The sequence below is a fragment of the Monoraphidium neglectum genome (assembly GCF_000611645.1).
Source record: "Monoraphidium neglectum strain SAG 48.87 unplaced genomic scaffold scaffold00889, whole genome shotgun sequence".
NCBI classification, from domain to species: Eukaryota; Viridiplantae; Chlorophyta; class Chlorophyceae; order Sphaeropleales; family Selenastraceae; genus Monoraphidium; species Monoraphidium neglectum.
The window spans coordinates 1,811-18,493 of NW_014012739.1; the positions used below are offsets into that span (position 1 = coordinate 1,811).

At 63.4% G+C, this 16,683-nt stretch overlaps 4 protein-coding genes across 4 annotated transcripts in view; 1 reads left to right on the plus strand and 3 right to left on the minus strand.

Annotated features, from left to right (window-relative positions):
• MNEG_5800 (NPL4-like protein 2) overlaps positions 1-652 on the minus strand; it is a gene marked incomplete at both ends in the record, with an annotated part of 1,868 nt that extends 1,216 nt beyond the window's left edge. The window contains 2 exons of the mRNA XM_014045721.1: positions 88-175; positions 477-652. Of these exons, the coding sequence (XP_013901175.1) occupies positions 88-175; positions 477-652 (264 nt within the window). The remainder of the gene's footprint in view (positions 1-87; positions 176-476) is intronic.
• A 3,110-nt stretch (positions 653-3,762) lies between these two features.
• MNEG_5801 (hypothetical protein) lies at positions 3,763-4,992 on the minus strand (the record flags this gene model as incomplete). Its single annotated transcript, XM_014045722.1, has 1 exon — positions 3,763-4,992. One exon carries the CDS (start codon positions 4,990-4,992, stop codon positions 3,763-3,765), a length of 1,230 nt encoding a protein of 409 aa, XP_013901176.1.
• A 2,990-nt stretch (positions 4,993-7,982) lies between these two features.
• Positions 7,983-8,828, minus strand: MNEG_5802 (hypothetical protein; the record flags this gene model as incomplete). Its single annotated transcript, XM_014045723.1, has 1 exon — positions 7,983-8,828. One exon carries the CDS (start codon positions 8,826-8,828, stop codon positions 7,983-7,985), a length of 846 nt encoding a protein of 281 aa, XP_013901177.1.
• A 1,407-nt stretch (positions 8,829-10,235) lies between these two features.
• Positions 10,236-16,068, plus strand: MNEG_5803 (ribosomal biogeneis GTPase; the record flags this gene model as incomplete). Its single annotated transcript, XM_014045724.1, has 10 exons — positions 10,236-10,343; positions 10,576-10,932; positions 11,108-11,181; positions 11,404-11,542; positions 11,718-11,858; positions 12,355-12,451; positions 12,999-13,447; positions 14,080-14,922; positions 15,229-15,323; positions 15,603-16,068. 10 exons carry the CDS (start codon positions 10,236-10,238, stop codon positions 16,066-16,068), a joined length of 2,769 nt encoding a protein of 922 aa, XP_013901178.1.
• Positions 16,069-16,683: the final 615 nt, after the last annotated feature.

Sequence of the window (16,683 nt, forward strand, 5' to 3'; positions counted from 1 at the left end):
ACTCTAGACCCTCTCTCACAAACACACACACACGCGCGCGCGCGCACACACATACATGCCTCACCCCCCCCCCCCCAGCCCGCCCACCTGCCGCTCAAAATGGTACAGCATGAACAGCATGTCCCCATGGCTGACGCCCAGTGATGTCAGCGCAGCATTGCTGTCCGGCAGAAGGCTGTTAGGTCGGGGGTGGAGAGGGAGCGGCGGCAGCGTGTAAAAGTGGGGGCAGGCGAGGAGACGTGTCGGCCACAGGCATCCATCCGCACCCACATAAAGCGGCGGGCTCCCCTTTCCAGCAGTCAACGTCCAAAGCGGCTGCTGCCTGTAGCCCCTAGTTGCAAGAGGCGCGGACAAGGCGAGCAGCGCCCGCAGCAAGTCAACATACCAACTCGCGCCGCCGTTTGAGCTGTAACGTCTGCAGTCGCTGCGACCGCCCGCGGGCACGAGCCCCTCAACACCCCGCCGCCCCCGCCCACCTGATGCCGTCGAGCGCCCCCTTGGCCGTGAGCAGCTGCGGGTCCCAGGACAGGGTTATGTCCTCTATGGGTATGCTGAGCTGGCTGTTGATCTGGGCCTTCAGATCCGCAACGCCCGCGCCGTCTGCAATGACGATGCGCTCCAGGCCGTCGCGCGACCGCAGCCGGATGAGCATTGCTGCTGCTGCTGCTGCTGCTGCTGCTGCTGCTGCTGCTGCTGCTGCTGCTGCTGCTGCTGCTGCTGCTCCTGCTGCTGCTGCTCCTGCCGCCGCTGGTGCCGCCGGATCCGCCCCCAGCCGCGGCTGGGCGGCTGACTGCAATGCCCTGGTGTCACGGCGGCGGCACTAGCTGCCGCGCCGCTGCCCTCACAGCCGCCAGGTCTGGCTGAAGCTGTGCGAAAGTTCCGAGGTCCTCTCGAGAAGCGCGCAAGGGTGCTGTGCGGTAATGCGTCGTACACGTCAGCACACACTGCCTGTGTGGCATGCGATATGGGTTAATTGCAAAATTCAACAGCTCCGGACGCGACCTGGTTTCGCCTGCCAGCTGTGGCGCGATTGTGTGCGCATGCAGCAAAGCGCCGCTGCGCTTGCCATGGCACCGCTCGCTCGTCAGACGTCAGATCGGCCTTGTGCTGTCGCCAGATGTTACACACATCGCGTTGCTGTCCTAGCCGGCCGCATGTGCGGCCAGCGACGCCCTCGCGCGCATGGGCGGTCCGAAGTACCTGATCACAGTATCATCCTTGTCCAACAATGGCGCGAGCTTTTGTCCTAGTGGCAATCGACAGGCACCATGCATGCAAAGGCGCAGGCGAGCACGCGGCATGATCTAGTGCTTCAGGTCATTCTGCCTCACCTTTCGGGCTTGTGCGCGTCCAATTAGACTCAGAGCATGTGAGACTTGCAGTCAACGTAGGAGAGATCGATGCCAGCACGCTCATCTAAAAAGGAGGTGCACGCTGAACACCTATGATAAGCTGTGAGCTGCCAATGAGTGAGGCCCACTGAAGGGCCGCTTCTGTTGCACCGCAGAACGTGCTCGATTGTATGTATACGTGACAGTGTTGCAGACATCTGGATGGCTCCAGCAGACGGCGTTTGTGGGCATGTGCAGCATCCTAGATACACACACCTGGATGTGGCCAGTCCACAGATTCGCCGTTGGAACAGGTGCCTGCTGTTGAGGGCCCCTGCCGAACAGATAAGGTCATACAGCGCGAGCACACAATTCTGTATGCCAATTGTATTGCCTCCTTTACCACTTCAATCTGCGGGCTGTTCACACCTTGTTGGCCTTGCCCGTGTAATCTGCAGGCTGGACCTGCATCATCATCACCCAGGGGGAGCGCTTCGGACGCCGCGTCCCAAGCCCCCAAACCTGCCAGCCTGTCAGGACCACCCGTACCTTCAGAGCGGCACAGTCCGTGGCCTACGCGCATCCTACCGCTAGCAGGCGCAGTGATGGGTGAGCGGTCAGCACACCAATCAGCTCAGAGGGCGTTGCACACCCGCAGGCCGCACCAATATCCATGGCCCCCGGCAGGACGTGAGGGCTGAGCCCCCAACCCTGATGACGACGTACAATCCAGTTGCTGCATACCGCGCGCCTGTTGCTGTCTGAGCGAAGTGAGTGACGGCGTGCTCAATTTAATGAGGGCGTGTCGGCGTGAACAGCTGAGCTCACAAAAAGCAGACCAGCAGTGCAATGCACCGCTTTCAATTACTGCTGAGTCGTCATGACCATGCCGCAGTTGAGGATTCCAGCACGCAAGCAAGAAGATGTCACAGTCTGTCATGCATTGCTGGCGGGCAGTAGTGGGCGCTGGCGCAATGCAGCCGCGACACACCGCACCCCAAGTGCTCCTGCTCGAGCAACCTCCCTTGTTTGCCACCCCTGTCGTATCTCAGCCCATGACTGAGTCAGGGCGAAAAGGCAAGGCGACCCCCATGCCTTGCACCTGCAAAATTGCAACGGACGACCGCTGCTGCCTTTCAAGCAGGTAAACACGTGGCTGCCCTCCCTTCAAACTCATGCACTGCAGTATCTTACACTGACTGTGCGCATTAGTCGGGCAACGTGTGACACAAGGTGCACCCTGCCCTCCACCGCACAGCTCAGCCAGCGTAGAGCTGCAGCAAAAGACCATGGGAGGAAAATGGAATGAATGAGACGAAGGGGTGAATTGGAGTCGGAGGGGAGCGCGTCAAGTGCAGGCCAAAGGTTCCAAGGTGGGACGAGGGGGTGAAGCAAGGGGTTGGTCGATGCGGGGGCAAAGATGGCAAGGTACGAGGCTCCTTGCTCGCTGCCCAGGTATGGCGGCGCATGCGCAGACACCAGGCGTGCAGCACGGACAAACTCAAGCTCACCGTCAAAGGTCAGCCCTAGGATCCGCAGACGTCCCCCGCTGTGATTGCGGCTGTGCACACGCGCCGACACGTGCAGCACGATTAGAAGGGGCCAGAGGTAGGTGGCGCGGCCACCCTGACTTTGTTGCATGTCAACGAGGCCGTCTAAGCCCTACCGGCCGCAACATGGGATTTGAGAGGTTGGAACGGACACATATGAGCAGCGTTGCGTGCAGGACAAGAGCAAGTCGCATGATGAAAGGGCGCGAAGCCACCGAGCGCGGGCGGGGCTGACTAGGCATCAGGCATACCAGCCGCCCATGAGGGGCATGCCTGATGAAGAGCAGCGGAGTAGGGCAGCCCTAAGGGTAACTCGCAAGCCCCTCCATGGAAGTGTATGGTACTATTCTGTGTTGCACCCCAGGCCCGCGCCATTCAAACCCATGAAAACCAACCTTGCCAGTCCCCTTTGGGTGTGCAATGTGGTGCAGTCACTCCGCTATCTTCACAGCATGATGCCACCCCGAGAGGGTATTGCGAGTGAACAGGGCGTTTCGTGTGGGGTGGGGACTGCAAGGCATTTGCGAGCGGAAGCAATAATACAAAAGTGTGGATTCAACAAAGTCACAATCAGGAATTGATGTGAATGTGGCCTTGGTCCCCTGACTGTGATGCTTCGTGGCATGTTTGACCTGATTGCAGCATTAAGGGACGAAACTCCAAACCCTAATGTCGACTGCCCGAGTGTCCTTGCCTGGTCGACCCAGGACAGCTGGGCATGATCGCCACCCTTGTGCGGTTGCATGAAGGGATGACATGGGGCAAAGCAAGCTTGGCCAATCCCCACCCAAATGACTGAGCGCTCACCTCGCTCCTGGCCTAGCTGCAGTTGCCGCACTGGCGCGCGCCAACAGAGCGGCCTGAGATATTGTGTAAGTCGTTTATTTAGGTGCCCTTGAATTGGCCCTCGCCATAGAAACAGGGCCCTCTGCGCAGCTGGGCTCCTGGCGGCACAGAGTCTTCACATTAATCATGCCGGGCGCTGCATGTGCCTTGCAGAAGACGCCCTTGGACTGGCCCTCATAATTGAAGTTGGGGCGCTTGGAGCAGCTGGGCTCCTGGCAGCGTGGGTTGACGACGTCCACCATGCCAGGTGCTGCATGTGCTTTGCAGAAGACGCCCTTGGACTGGCCCTTGTCGTTGAAGGAGGGACGCTTGGGGCAGTTGGGCTCTTTGCAGCACGCACTCTTCACGCGCACCATGCCCAGCGCAGCATGCACCTTGCAGAAGACGGGCTTGGACTGGCCCTCAAAGTTGAAGGTGGGGTGCTTGGCGCAGCTGGGCTCTTGGCAGCGCGCGCTTTTCACGTCCACCATGCCGGGCGCCGCATGCACCTTGCAAAAGACGCCCTTCGACTGGCCCTCATAGTTGAAGGACGGGATCTTGGCGCAGCTGGGATCTTGGCAGCGCGGGCTGTTCACGCGCACCATGCCAAGCGCCGCATGCACCTCACAGAAGACGCGCTTTGACTGGCCCTCGTAGTTGTAGGCGGGGTGCTTGGCACAGCCAGGCGCCTTGCAGCGCGTGCTCTTCACGTCCACCATGTCGGGCGCGGCATGTGCCTTGCAGAAGGCGCCCTTGGGCTGGCCGACGTAGTTGAAAACGGCCTGCTTGTCGCATCTAGGCTCCTGGCAGCGTGCACTCTTCACATTCACCATGCCGGGCGCTGCATGCACCTTGCAAAAGCTGCCGCCGGGATGGCCCTGGTAGTTGTAGACGGGAAACGTGGTGCAGCCAGGCGCCTTGCAGCGTGGCCTCTTCACGTCCACCATGCCGGGCGCCGCATGCACCTTGCAAAATGCGCCCTTTGACTGGCCCTCGTAGTTGAAGGCGGGCTGCTTGGTGCAGCCGGGCTCCCGGCACGCCCACACCAAGCTAGCTGCGCTGGAAGTGAAGCCAGCGATGGCGCTCAAAGCGCAGCCAGCCCCTCCCCAGGGGCAACGTGAGTGATGCACGCCCCAGGGCGTCATGCTGGGGTGGCCCAGCAGCGCCATGAGAAACGGTGGCGCGCTGCCGTTAGGCCCGGAGGTGCCCAGGAATCGCGTCCACAGTTTGCAGCCGAGCGGGCCCGAGCGCCCAGCTAGCGCCTGGCGCAACAGCTGGATGCTCATAGCGCTAGACACTCAGCCGGCTCGCGCGCACCACCACCAAATATGTGCAAGGGTGCAACCGGGGTGGGGGAAAGAGGGGGAACCCAAAGGCGGTCGCCATTCTGCAGACGGTCTGCTAGTGAAGATATGTGCTCCTTGGGTGCAGGGAGCTTGCGCCTCGCTGTAAGGTCGGCGCATCCAGGGCGAAGGGGAGGCAAGCCAGGGGCGGTGTTCGCATGCCTTTGTGGGGTGTCAGTGCACGCGTGCGTGCTGTGTATGCATGTCGCGCGTGCGTGCATGCGTCAGCATGCACGCACTCTGTGCTTGCACACGCGCGCGTGCGTGTGTGTGTGTGCGTGTGTGTGTGTGTGTGTGTGTGTGTGTGTGTGTGTGCGCGCGCGCGCGTGCGCACGAGCGCGCGAGCACGCCTGCGTGCATGCAAATATTTGTCTGTTTGGTTGAGGGCAAGTGTGATTTGGATTGGTGCGGAGCGCCCAGCCAAGGGCAGCCCGGCCCTCCTTGTTATTCCCCCTGTGGCCCCCCTTATGTTGCGGCGCAGGCGCACCCGCAAGTGGCGTGTGCCGCCAGCGACGTCGTGTGCACTACGTATACGTAGCCCGCTGCACAGCTGTTGGCACGCCCTCGAAGGGACCGCGACGCCTGCAGACGACACCAAAGCTGGGTTTCGGTTTCAACACCGAAGACAGCCGCCACTGCTGCTGACACAGCTGCTGACGCAGAGCCCACTTGTACTCAGGATGGGCCCTCACTCTGGACGTGTACAGCAAACGGTAGGTGGGGCCAGGTATGGATGTGAAGCGGATGGATGCAGCTGTTGCTGATGCAGCCCGGTCCACCACTGCTGCCAATGCTCGTTCTGATGCGTGTGGGGTGACGCACACCTGCACTCCCGGGTACAGCAGCCCAAGTGCCGATGCGGGTTGCGTTCTTCACCGACTCTCAAGATATTGCCATAAATCCATCAATCGCTGCAAGGTGGACGGGCAGATCCAGTTGATCGATCTCTCCGACGCTGTCACGGTACTATACCAGTGGTCGTTGTATAAAACAGGGTCCCAAACAAGCAATATAAACATGCCGCTACTGGAAGCCCGTCTTCGGCTTAGTGTGCATGCTGCCGCGTGAGCTCGGCACCGGCGGCAGGTGGCTGGAGAGCGAGCAATGCTGCATGCGCTTGCGGAAAGAGCAGCCGGTTTCAATGGCTTCGCACATTGGATGGTTCCCGGGCCACATGGCCAAAGCCACGTGGGGAGCTGCAGCGCATGCTGAAGCAGGTTGACTGCGTGCTGGAGGTCAGAGATGCGAGGGCGGGTGCGCAGCCGCTCAGGGGCGGGAGCGTCTCAGATCTTGGTGTCGGTGCTGCAAGACTGCGGCACCTCCGCCGGCGCGACGCTTGCAAGCAAGAGGTTGTCAAAGCCTGTCATGCGTGTCTGGCGAGCAGAAGAGGGCGCTGGCGTGTCGTTTCCACAACACACCGCACTCCCAAGTGCCCCTTTTTGCCACCAATGTTGTTACTCAGCTCATGACCAGAGTCAGGGCAACATGCCCACGTGCCCGCCTTGCTCCTCTCGAAACGTAGCGACCGCTGTTGTTTTTCAAGCAAACACTTGTGGCTACCCTTGTGCTCAACTCCCCAGTAAACGGATCTTACACTGCTTTGACCGATGGGCAACCTGTGCATGGGAACCTACAGAATGTCTAGCTTGATGAGGTGCGCGCATCTCCTCCAGCGTGCAGATGTGGCAGACGGCCAGGGAAGGGTGATGGATTGAATGATACAAAGATGTGAACTGGCTTCAGAGTCTCCTGAGGAGATTGCGTCAAGTGTGGGCCAAAGGTTTGAAGGTAGGAGGAGGGGTGTCAAGCAAGGGGTTTGATTAATCAGTAAAATGCAGGGGCAAGATTGCAAGGTAGGAGGCTCCTCGCTGCCCATGTATGGCATTGCATGCGCAGATGCCTGTCAGACCTACAGCACAGACAAAGTCCAGCTCACCGTTGAAGGTCAGCCGTTGAAGGCAGAGGACTCATGGACGTCCCCCGCCGTGATTGCGGCTGTGCCCACGCATCAGCACGCCAATCACAATGAGAAGGGACCAGGGGTGGGTGGCGCGGCCACCCTGGTTTTGGTGCATGTTGATGAAGCCATCTAAGGCCTACTGGATGCAGGACAACAGCGATTATGAGAGGTTGGAATGGTTCGAAGTGCACAATAATGCTTTGAGGACGAAGAAAGATGCACGGCGACAAGGGCGCGAGAGCAACGAGAACGCGCAGGGCTGCCTGGGCATCAGGCATACCAGCCGCCCACGAAGGGCATGCCTGGTGGAGAGCGGTGGAGTAGGGCAGCCCTAGGGGCGCCTTGCAAGCCCCCACATGGCAAGTGTATGGTACTACCGTATTCTGTACAACATTCCAGGCCCGAAGCCCCATTCAAACGCATCAAAACAGACCTTGTAGGTTTTGTTTGGGTACGCAAAGTGGTGCAGTCGCTCCGGTATCTTCATAGCATGATGCCACCCTGATTGGGTATTGTGAGCGCACAGAGCATTCGTGTGAGGTGCGGACTGGAGGGCATTTGTGAGCAGCAGCAGTGACGCAACTGAGTGGTTTCAATATTGTCACATGCAGAAATCGACTAAAATGTGGCAAAGGTCCCGTGACTGTGATGCTTCGTGGCATGCTTGACCTCATTGCATCATTCGGGGAACTATGTCGAATGCAAGAGCGTCCTTGTCCCGCCGACCAAGGACAGCTGGGCATGATCGCCACCCTTGTGTGATTGCATGCAGGAACAACGTGGGACAAAGCAAGCTGGACCAATCCCCACCCACATTACGCCGAGCGCTCACCTCGCTCCTGGCCGAGTTGCGGTTGCTGCACCCGCACAAATGCCGCCAGGTCGGGCTGTACTGTGTGTGTTTCGTTTTGACAAGTGGTGCCCTTGGACTGGCCATCGCAGTAGAAACAGGGCCCTTGTCGCAGCTTCGCTCCTAGCAGCGCCGGGTCTTCACGTTAATAATGCCGGGCACCGCGTGCGCCTTGCAATAGATGCCCTTGGAGTGGCCCTTGTCGTTGAAGTTGGGTTGCTTGATGCAGCGGGGCGCCTGGCAGCGCGGGGTCTTCACGTCCACCATGCCAGGCGCCGCATGCGCCTTGCAATAGATGCCCTTGGAGTGGCCCCCGTCGTTGAAGTTGGGTTGCTTGATGCAGCGGGGCGCCTGGCATCGCGGGCTCTTCACGTCCACCATGCCAGGCGCCGCATGCGCCTTGCAAACGGCGCCCTTGGACTGGCCCTCGTCGTTGAAGACGGGCTGCTTGGTGCAGCCAGGCTGCTGGCAGCGTGGGCTGTTCACGTCCACCATGCCGGGCGCCGCGTGCGCCTTGCAAAAGACGGCCTTGGACTGGCCCTCGTCGTTGAAGTTGGGTTGCTTGATGCAGCCGGGCGCTTGGCAGCGCCTGCCCAACAGGAGCACCATGCCGAGCGCCGCATGTGCCTTGCAATAGATGCCCTTGGACTGGCCCTCGTAGTTGAAGGCGGGGTGCTTGGTGCAGCCGGCTGCCCGGCATCGCGGGCTCTTCACGTCCACCATGCCAGGCGCCGCATGCGCCTTGCAAAAGGCGCCCATGGACTGGCCCTCGTCGTTGAAGACGGGCTGCTTGGTGCAGCCAGGCTGCTGGCAGCGCGGGCTTACGACGTCCACCATCCCGGGCGCCGCATGCGCCTTGCAAAATGCGCCCTTAGACTGGCCCTCGTAGTTGAAGGCCGGGCGCTTGGCACAGTCGGGCTCCCAGCACTTGCGCACCCAGCTAGCTGCGCCAGAGTTGAAGCCAGCCATGGCGCTCGCAGCGCAGCCGCCCCTTTTACAAGGGAAAACCGACTTATGCGCGCCCCAGGGCGTCATGCTGGGGTGGCCCGGCAGCGCGATGGCAAATGGTGGCGCGCCACAGGTGGAACCGGAGGTGCCCAAAACATGGGTCCACATTTTGGAGCCCAGGCGGCCCGAGCGCCCAGCTAGCATGTGGCGCAACAGCTGGACGCTCATAGCGCTATACACTCAGCATGCTCGCGTGCTCCACCACCAAAGATCTGCAAGGGTGCGACCGGGGTGGGAGGAAGAGGGGGGGGCCAAAGGCGGTCGCCATTCTGCAGACGGCCTGCTGGTGAAGGCGTGTGCTCTTTGGTGCAGTGAGCACGCACCTCGTTGTGAGGTCGGCGCGTCCAGGGCGAAGTGGGAGGCAAGCCAGGGGCGGTGTGCGCATGGGTCTGTGGTATGTGCGTGCATGCGTGCGTGATGTGCATGCATGCATGCCACGCGCGTGTGCGTGCCTCAGCACGCGCGCGCTGTGTGCATGCGCGCGCATGCGTGTGTGTGTGTGTGTGTGTGTGTGTGTGTGTGTGTGTGTGTGTGCGTGCGTGCGTGCGCGTGCACGAGTACGCGCCGGCATGCACGCCTGTTTTCGTCCGTTTGGGTGTGGGCGAGCGCGAGTTGGATTGCTGTACAGCGCTCAGCCGGTGGCAGCCTGGCCCTCCTTGTCTCGCCCCTCCCCCCGCCCCGCAGGTAGCCCCCCCTTGTGTTGCGGCACAGGCGCACCCGTAATTGTGCCGCCAGCAAAGTTGCTATGTGCCAGTACTTGGCCCTGCTGCTACACAGGTGTTGCACGACCTCAACGGGACCGCGACGCCTGCAGGCGACGCCAAAGCTGGGCTTCGGGGCCAACACCGCGGACAACGCGACTGCTGCTGACACAGCTGCTGTAGGAGAGCCCACTTGTACTCAGGATGGGCTCACTCTGAACATGGACAGTTATCATGAAGGTGGGTGGGGGCGGATGTGGCTGGGAAGCGGACGGGTGCAGAGAACTGCTGTTGATGCATCCTGGTCCACCACTGCGGCCGGTGCGTGTTCTGATGCTTGAAGGATGCTCACCTGCACTCCCAGCTACAGCAGCCCAAGTGCCCATGCGGGTTGCGCTCTTCAATTGCTTTCATACGATTGCTTCAAGATCCATCAAACGCTGCAAAGCGGGCGTGATCCAGTTGATCTCTCTTACGAAGTTATTGTAGCTTACAGGTTGTTTCAATCAAAGTGTGACTCACGAGATATGAACATACCGCTACCGCAAGCCCATCTTTGATATAGTGTGGATGCTACTGCGGGAGCTCGGCACCGGCGGCAGCTGGCTGAAGAGCGAGCGACGCTGCATGCTGCGCTGCCGCTTGCGGCAAAAGCACGCCGGCTCCAATGGCTTCGCGCATCGGATGGTTCCCGGGCCACATGGCCAAAGCCACACGGGAGCTGCAGCGCGTGCTGAAGCAGGTTGACTGCGTGCTGGAGGTCAGAGATGCGAGGGTGGGTGCACAGCCGCTCAGGGGCGAGAGCGTCTCAGATCTTGGTGGGCGGTGCTGCATGACTGCAGCACCTCCGCCGCCGCGACGCTCCCTTGCTGACGGACGACAGTTGCTCGTCTGCAGCTGCTGCCCCCCTGCGTGTGTGCTTGATGTGAGCCCTCTGCAGCCAGCTGCCCTGTGCGTTGACACACCCGCCCCGCACCCGCTTGCCCGCCTGTCCTTCCACCCGGCAGCTGCCCTTCTCCTCAGCAAACCCAGATCTGGCCCGCCTCATTGCAGAAAAGCGCCGCATCATAATTCTTAACAAATCAGACTTGGCAAATCCCAAGTGCAGCCAGGCGGCGCTGCGGAGACTCAATGGCGGCGTCGGCGGCCAAGCAGGCATCACCAGCAACAGCACAGATAGCAGCAGCAGCAGCAGCAGCAGCAGCAGCAGCAGCAGCAGCAGCAGTGAAAGCAGCAGCAGTAGCAGCAGCAGCGACAGCAACAGCAGCATAGGCAGCACAGCTGGTATCGGCGGAGGCGGGGGCGTCAGTGCTGTGTCGGCGGCGGCGCCGGCGCTCCTGACCTGTGCCCACCAGTCAAAATCTGTGCGGCAGGCGAGCACCGGGGGGAGCGCCCCGCCGCGCCCCGACCCACCCATGCTGTTGCTTGCTGCCCTGATGCCCCTCCACGCTCCCATCGATGTGTTGTCGCGTCGTCCTCTCGTGCTCTGAATACGATCGACTGACAGCCGCCCGCTTTGATTGTGGCCCCCAACCCCAGCTGATGGCCACCGCGCTGGGCTGGCTACCGGCCGAGGGGCGCGGCTCAGAGATGGCGCTTATGATGGTGGCAGGGTGGGTGCACCCGCCCTGCGCCTGCGATTCCAGGCGTGCTCGCGCTGCCCTCTGCGCGTTTGTACCATGGCGCCATCAACCGCCGCCTGGTTTGCCAGCCGCTGCTGCAATTTCGCCCGGCATGTGCCCTCCTCTTCTCACCTGTCATAGCGAAGCAGCCTTGGCACGTTCAGTCCCCTCCATTCTGTGCCTGCCCGCCTTCCAATCTCCCCTGTCTTTCAGGACGCCCAACACAGGGAAGAGCCGGCTGATCAACGCCATGAAACTCGTGTCGAAGGGCCAAGGCGCGCTTCAGGGGGTGGGGCAATGTCTCTGGGTGGGGGCGCATCCCTCAGGCCGCCCCGCCGACGCCGCGGGCCTGGTGCGAGATGCTGCTTGGCGACAGCAAGCAGCTGTTGCCGGGGCGCTCGGTTTGGAAATGCAGCATCATCAAGTAGGCATTTGCAGCGGCCTGCTCTTGCTGCTGAAGCCTACCTTAGCACCTGACTGACGGCGCCGCGCGCAGCCGTCCCCAGTCCACCAAACAAACCTCCCAGCCCGCAAACGCGCCCCCCGCCTCGTTCGGCGCGTCGCCGACCGCCCTGCGCGCAGGCGGGCTGTCCGGGAAGCAGGCGTACAACCGGCGCGCCGTCGCTGGCGACATGCCGGGGCTGACGAGGCGGGTGCAGGCTTTCCAGGTGTGTGCTCAGGCGGCATCGCGACCGCGACCCAAGAGGCACCCCCGCCCCCGCGCCCACGCTGGCAGCCGCGTCTCCCCCTTGGCGTATGTGTCCCAAGGCCTGTTCACTGCAGTGGCTTGTTGGGCGGTGTGACGTGTGGGCGGCGCTTGCACAGTCTTAAACAGCAAGCACGGATGCGCAGGCCAGTCAGCCAGCGACCCCATGCAACACGAATCGGCTGTGGGTCCTGGTCGTGGTGGCGCTCTCCGTGTTTGTATGTGTCGCCCTGATCTAAGCACGACTTTGCTGTGCTCTTTTAGATCTATAGAGCTGCCGCCCCGCCCCTACGCCAACCCACACACGCCCGCATGCATGCATGCACGCACTCATGCGGCGCATGCATGCACGCACGCACGCAAAGCATGCATGCGGCATGCAAGTTCCCCCACCCATGCACACTCAATCACACGTCGCAGTCACGCAGCCACCCTCCCCCTGCAACCTCTCGCCCCAGGTGTCTGCCGATCGCGAGGTGTACGTGCTCGACACGCCCGGCGTCATGGCGCAGAGGGTGGCCAGCATCGAGGAGGGCCTGAAGCTCTCGCTCGCAGGTGGGCGGTTGGTGGCGGTTGGTGGCAGTTGGTGGCGATAGGAAGTGTCCCGTGTGTGTTGAGGACATGCGCCCGCTGACTGGAACACTTGCGGGTGGGACTGGGATGGGGCAGCACAAATGGTAGATGGCTGGGGTTTTGTGGTTCAGTGGCTCGCGTGGGGGCTGAGCCGAATTTGCTGGACAGGCGCACGGGCGGCTTGATAGGGGGGATCAACAAGTCATTGAGATCCGCAGGCGTGTGATTGGAGGCTTTGTGAGCAGTATCCAGTAGGGTGGACGCACGGCAGCAGAGCTGGGTCACAAGTCAAGCTTAATTTGTGCCGCAGGGTGCTGCCTGGGGAGGCTGTGCAGCTGTTTTCTTCTGCAACGCTGCTTTTCCACGCACCACTACGCGTGAACGCTCTTGCCGCCTCCTATTGCGCCTGCCTGCCTTCGATCGCCTTTTGCGCCTTGCGTGCACCCACCTATAAAGTCAAAAAACTTGTGTCGCCCCGAGCCGCTTGTGTGCACCTGAACACCCGATCCCTTGACCCGACCACCGCCAGGCATCATAAAAGACAGCATTGCAGGAGAGGACCGGATCGTTGCGTTCTTGATCGAGCTGCTGCGCCGCTGCGAGCGCCACAGGCACACCCTGCAGGCGGTCGCCCGCAACCTGGCCGCCGGCAGCGGCGGCGCCGGCGAGGCCTCCGCGGCCGGCGGGCGCCAGCGGCAGCGGCGGCAGCAGGCGCCGGGCGAGGGCGCCGCTGCGGGCGGGGCGGCGCATCAGCGGAGGGTCGCGCGGATCGCGGGCGCGCTCCTGAAAGCCGTGGCCGCGGATCTGCCGCCCGCGCAGTGGCACCCCGGCTCGGAGGACGGAGAGGAGGGGCCGGCGGGCGCGGCGCAGGGGCTGGGGTCGGAGGCGCGGCGGCGGCTGGAGCTGCTGCTTGCAGGGATGGGCCTCCCAGATGACGGCGGGCGGGACGCTGAGCGGCGGCGTGCGGCGTGCATGCAGGTGCTCAAGGCGTTCAGGGCCGGGGAGCTTGGGCGGTACACGCTTGATGACGTGTAATTGTGAACGCGGATGGGTGTGTTGGGCAGTGCTGTGAATGTGGTGACCGCGTTCTCACACAGGGCGGGCGCCCTTTGCATGACAGCAGCACGACAGGAAGCCCGTGTTGACTTGCGTCACACAAACATCACTACGGTACGCAACCCCTTTTTCTCCGAAAGGGTTTCACGCATTCACCACCCTAGCGCATTCAAACGCGCTGGCGTGCGACGCACAGCGCAGTGGCCCGAGGCACCGCACGCAGCACGATGCCCAGCGTGCAACGTGCGCTCGGCGCACAGCTCGGGGCAGCACGCGCTAAAGACCAAGCACTGCAAGAAAAGCTCGCAGCGGCTCTACTTGATCTAAGAAACGCGAAATCGCGGGAAGAGGAGGCCGTCTCGGCGAGCACAGAGCTCAGATATATCAACGGCAAATTGGAGCGCGAGCTGGAGGCGGCCCAGGCGAGCACGGGCTTGTCCGGTCAGCACATGCGCCTCCGGACGCACCTGCTGCTTGTCCCGCCGGTCAACGCCGCGACCTGCCCCGCCGCGCCACATAGCCCGCCCCACACGAATGCATCATTACCCCGACAGGCGGCAGCGCGCCTCGCGGGCGAGCGCGGCGCTAGGGCCGCGCGCTCGCTGCGGCATAATCTGGATGCGCTAGAGGATGCTGTGGCGGCAAACTGCGAGCAGGGGCAGCGGCAGCTGAAGAGGCTGGTGGGCCTGCTCATACAGCTCCAGGCAGCGGTGACATCAGCACCTGAGTCATCAGCAGCCTCCCCGCTGCAGCTGCGTCCACCCCACAAAGCAGCGGCGCCTCGTGGCAGCGGAGGCACCCGGGCAGCGGGCGCCGCGCCGCCGCGTGGCGGCGGCGGCGCGGGCGGCCGCCGCGCGCTGCAGCTGCTGGCGGAGGCATTCGCGGCGACGGCGGGCGTCGGGAAGCTGCTGGCGCCGCCGGTGGTGGGGCGGGACCCCACCACTTTGCGGACCGAGGGGGCCGGACGGGGCTCCGCGGTAAGTCAAGAGGCAGCCGGCCTCAGCACATGGGACGATCCCTCCCAATCGGACGCAGCTCCTCGGGAGGACAGCGGCGGCGGCGGCGGCGGCGGCGGTGCTGCTGAGTACGCCGCCGCGTTCCACCTGCGCGCTGAGGTGGCGCTCCTCAGGTCGCGGCTGGAGGACGCCCGGTTCGAAGCCGCAGAGATGGGCCGCCGCGCCTGCCACCTCCAGGCGCGCCTGGAGGCGGCCCGGGGCGCCAGCGCCGCCGTCGAGTCCGGCGGCGCCGCGGCGGGCGAGGTGGCAGCGGGCGGCGCGTGGGGGGCGGAGGCGGCGGCGCGGGCGGCGGCAGAGGCGGCGGAGGCGGCGGCGAAGCAGGCGGAGGCGCTGGCGGCGCTATCGGAGGCGCGGGCCGATGCGGACGAGGCAAGGCAGGAGGTGCGCCGGGGGCCAGCAAAGGCTGCATGGTTGGAAGAATGCGGCGCCCACGTGTGTGTGTGTGGTTCATGCATGCATGCGTGTGTGTGTGTGTGTGTGCGCGTGCGGGCAAGCGTGTGTGGGCATGTGTTTGTGTGTGTGGATCATGCCCGAGAGATGGAGGGGTAGAGGGCAGGCAGCCCTCCGCTTATCCATCCTCAAATGCAACATATTGGTGCCAAGCCCGATGCTGCTGCAAACCACTTGCAAACCAGCGCCCGCCTACATTGATGCGCTTTCGCACGGCTTGTGTGGCGACCCGGGCAGGCGGACGAGCTGCGGCGGGCACACGCCGCCGCGCGGGCGGCTGCCGAGGCGCTGCGGCGCCGCAACGCCGCGCTGCAGCGCGCTCTGCGGGAGAGGTGCGTGGGCGCCCTCGGCGGCCGGGGCTGCTGGGATTTGCGGTTGGCGGCTGCTGGGCCCGTGGGCAAGTGCCAGCCTCAATTCCAGGATGTGTCATCTTGCCCCCTGCTGGGCCTGCTGACAATTCAAGCTCACCTCCCTAGACCTTTGTCGGGCATTCTTCTGATACACGCAAAAGCGCCTACACACACACGCGTGCGCACCCGCGCATGCACGCATGCGCGCTCTCATCCCCCGCCCGTTCACGCCAACCTGCAACCACGCTCCGCCACCTGCAGGGAGTCCGAGCTGGAGCAGTCCAGTATTTCACTCGACACTCTGCAGTCCGCCCTCGCGGGCGAGCTCCAGGACTGCCTCCGCCTGGTCTCAGCCCGCCCCACGCACGCCGCACCCGGCTGCGCCGACGGAGGCGGCGGCGCGTGCGGCTCGCCGGGCGCCGCATCGCCGCTCAGGGTGCAGCGGCCGTTCGCGGCCGCGGCGCCGGCCGCCGGGGCGTGGAGCCCGCAGCAGCACCGGTTCGCGACGGGGTCGCCGGGGCCGGGTGGGCGCGCTGCGCAGCCTCGCGCGCTGTTTGAAACGTATGGTGGTGGCGGCGGCGGCGGCGGCACGGGCGGTGGCGGGGGCGCAGCGGCGAGCGCGCATAGGGGGGACTTGGCGGCGCTCGACTCTGAGATTCTGGCGGCCGAGCGGCGGCTGCAGCAGGCAGCAGAGCGGCTCGGCGTCAGGGGCGGCGGGGGCCGCTGAGCGCGCTGCTGCAAGATCGGCTTCAACCCGGCGCCTCTGTAAGCGTCTCAGAGCACAATTCGAGCGCAGCAGGGGGTCCAATGCACCGGGGTAGGGCAGCGCTCGGGGCGAGCAGCCGCCGCCCCCAGCAGCGTGGCTGCTGCCGACGCGCATGGCGCTGGCTCTCGCCGCTGCTTTGGCCAAAGCGCTGTGTACATTTATTTGCGCGCGCCCCCGTGCAGCCCCTTTCCGGGGTCCTTGCACTCATGTGATTTTACATATGTTTTGAATTTGGGGTTTTGTACACAGCAGTTGCAAACGCAGGCAAGCGCCGTGGCTGCTGCCCCTGCGGAGGGAGAGGTGCAAGGGCACCCCCCCTCCCCCGCTTCCGCGCCACCGCCCTCGGAAAAATGTCGGCTTTTCAAACCACGATGCGCCCCCCGAAGCGCGTGCCGCCGTAGCTGGTCTTGAACATGCTCGCCAACGAGAAGACGTTGAATGCGCCTACACCCGCAAGGACCGTCACCTCCAGCACTGTGTACCACTGGTGATTGGAAGGCGGGGGGCCGGGGTCAGAGGGGTGTGCGACGTGAGACGCAGGCGTTTTAGGGCAAAGGGGCCGCGGTCGAGCGTGCC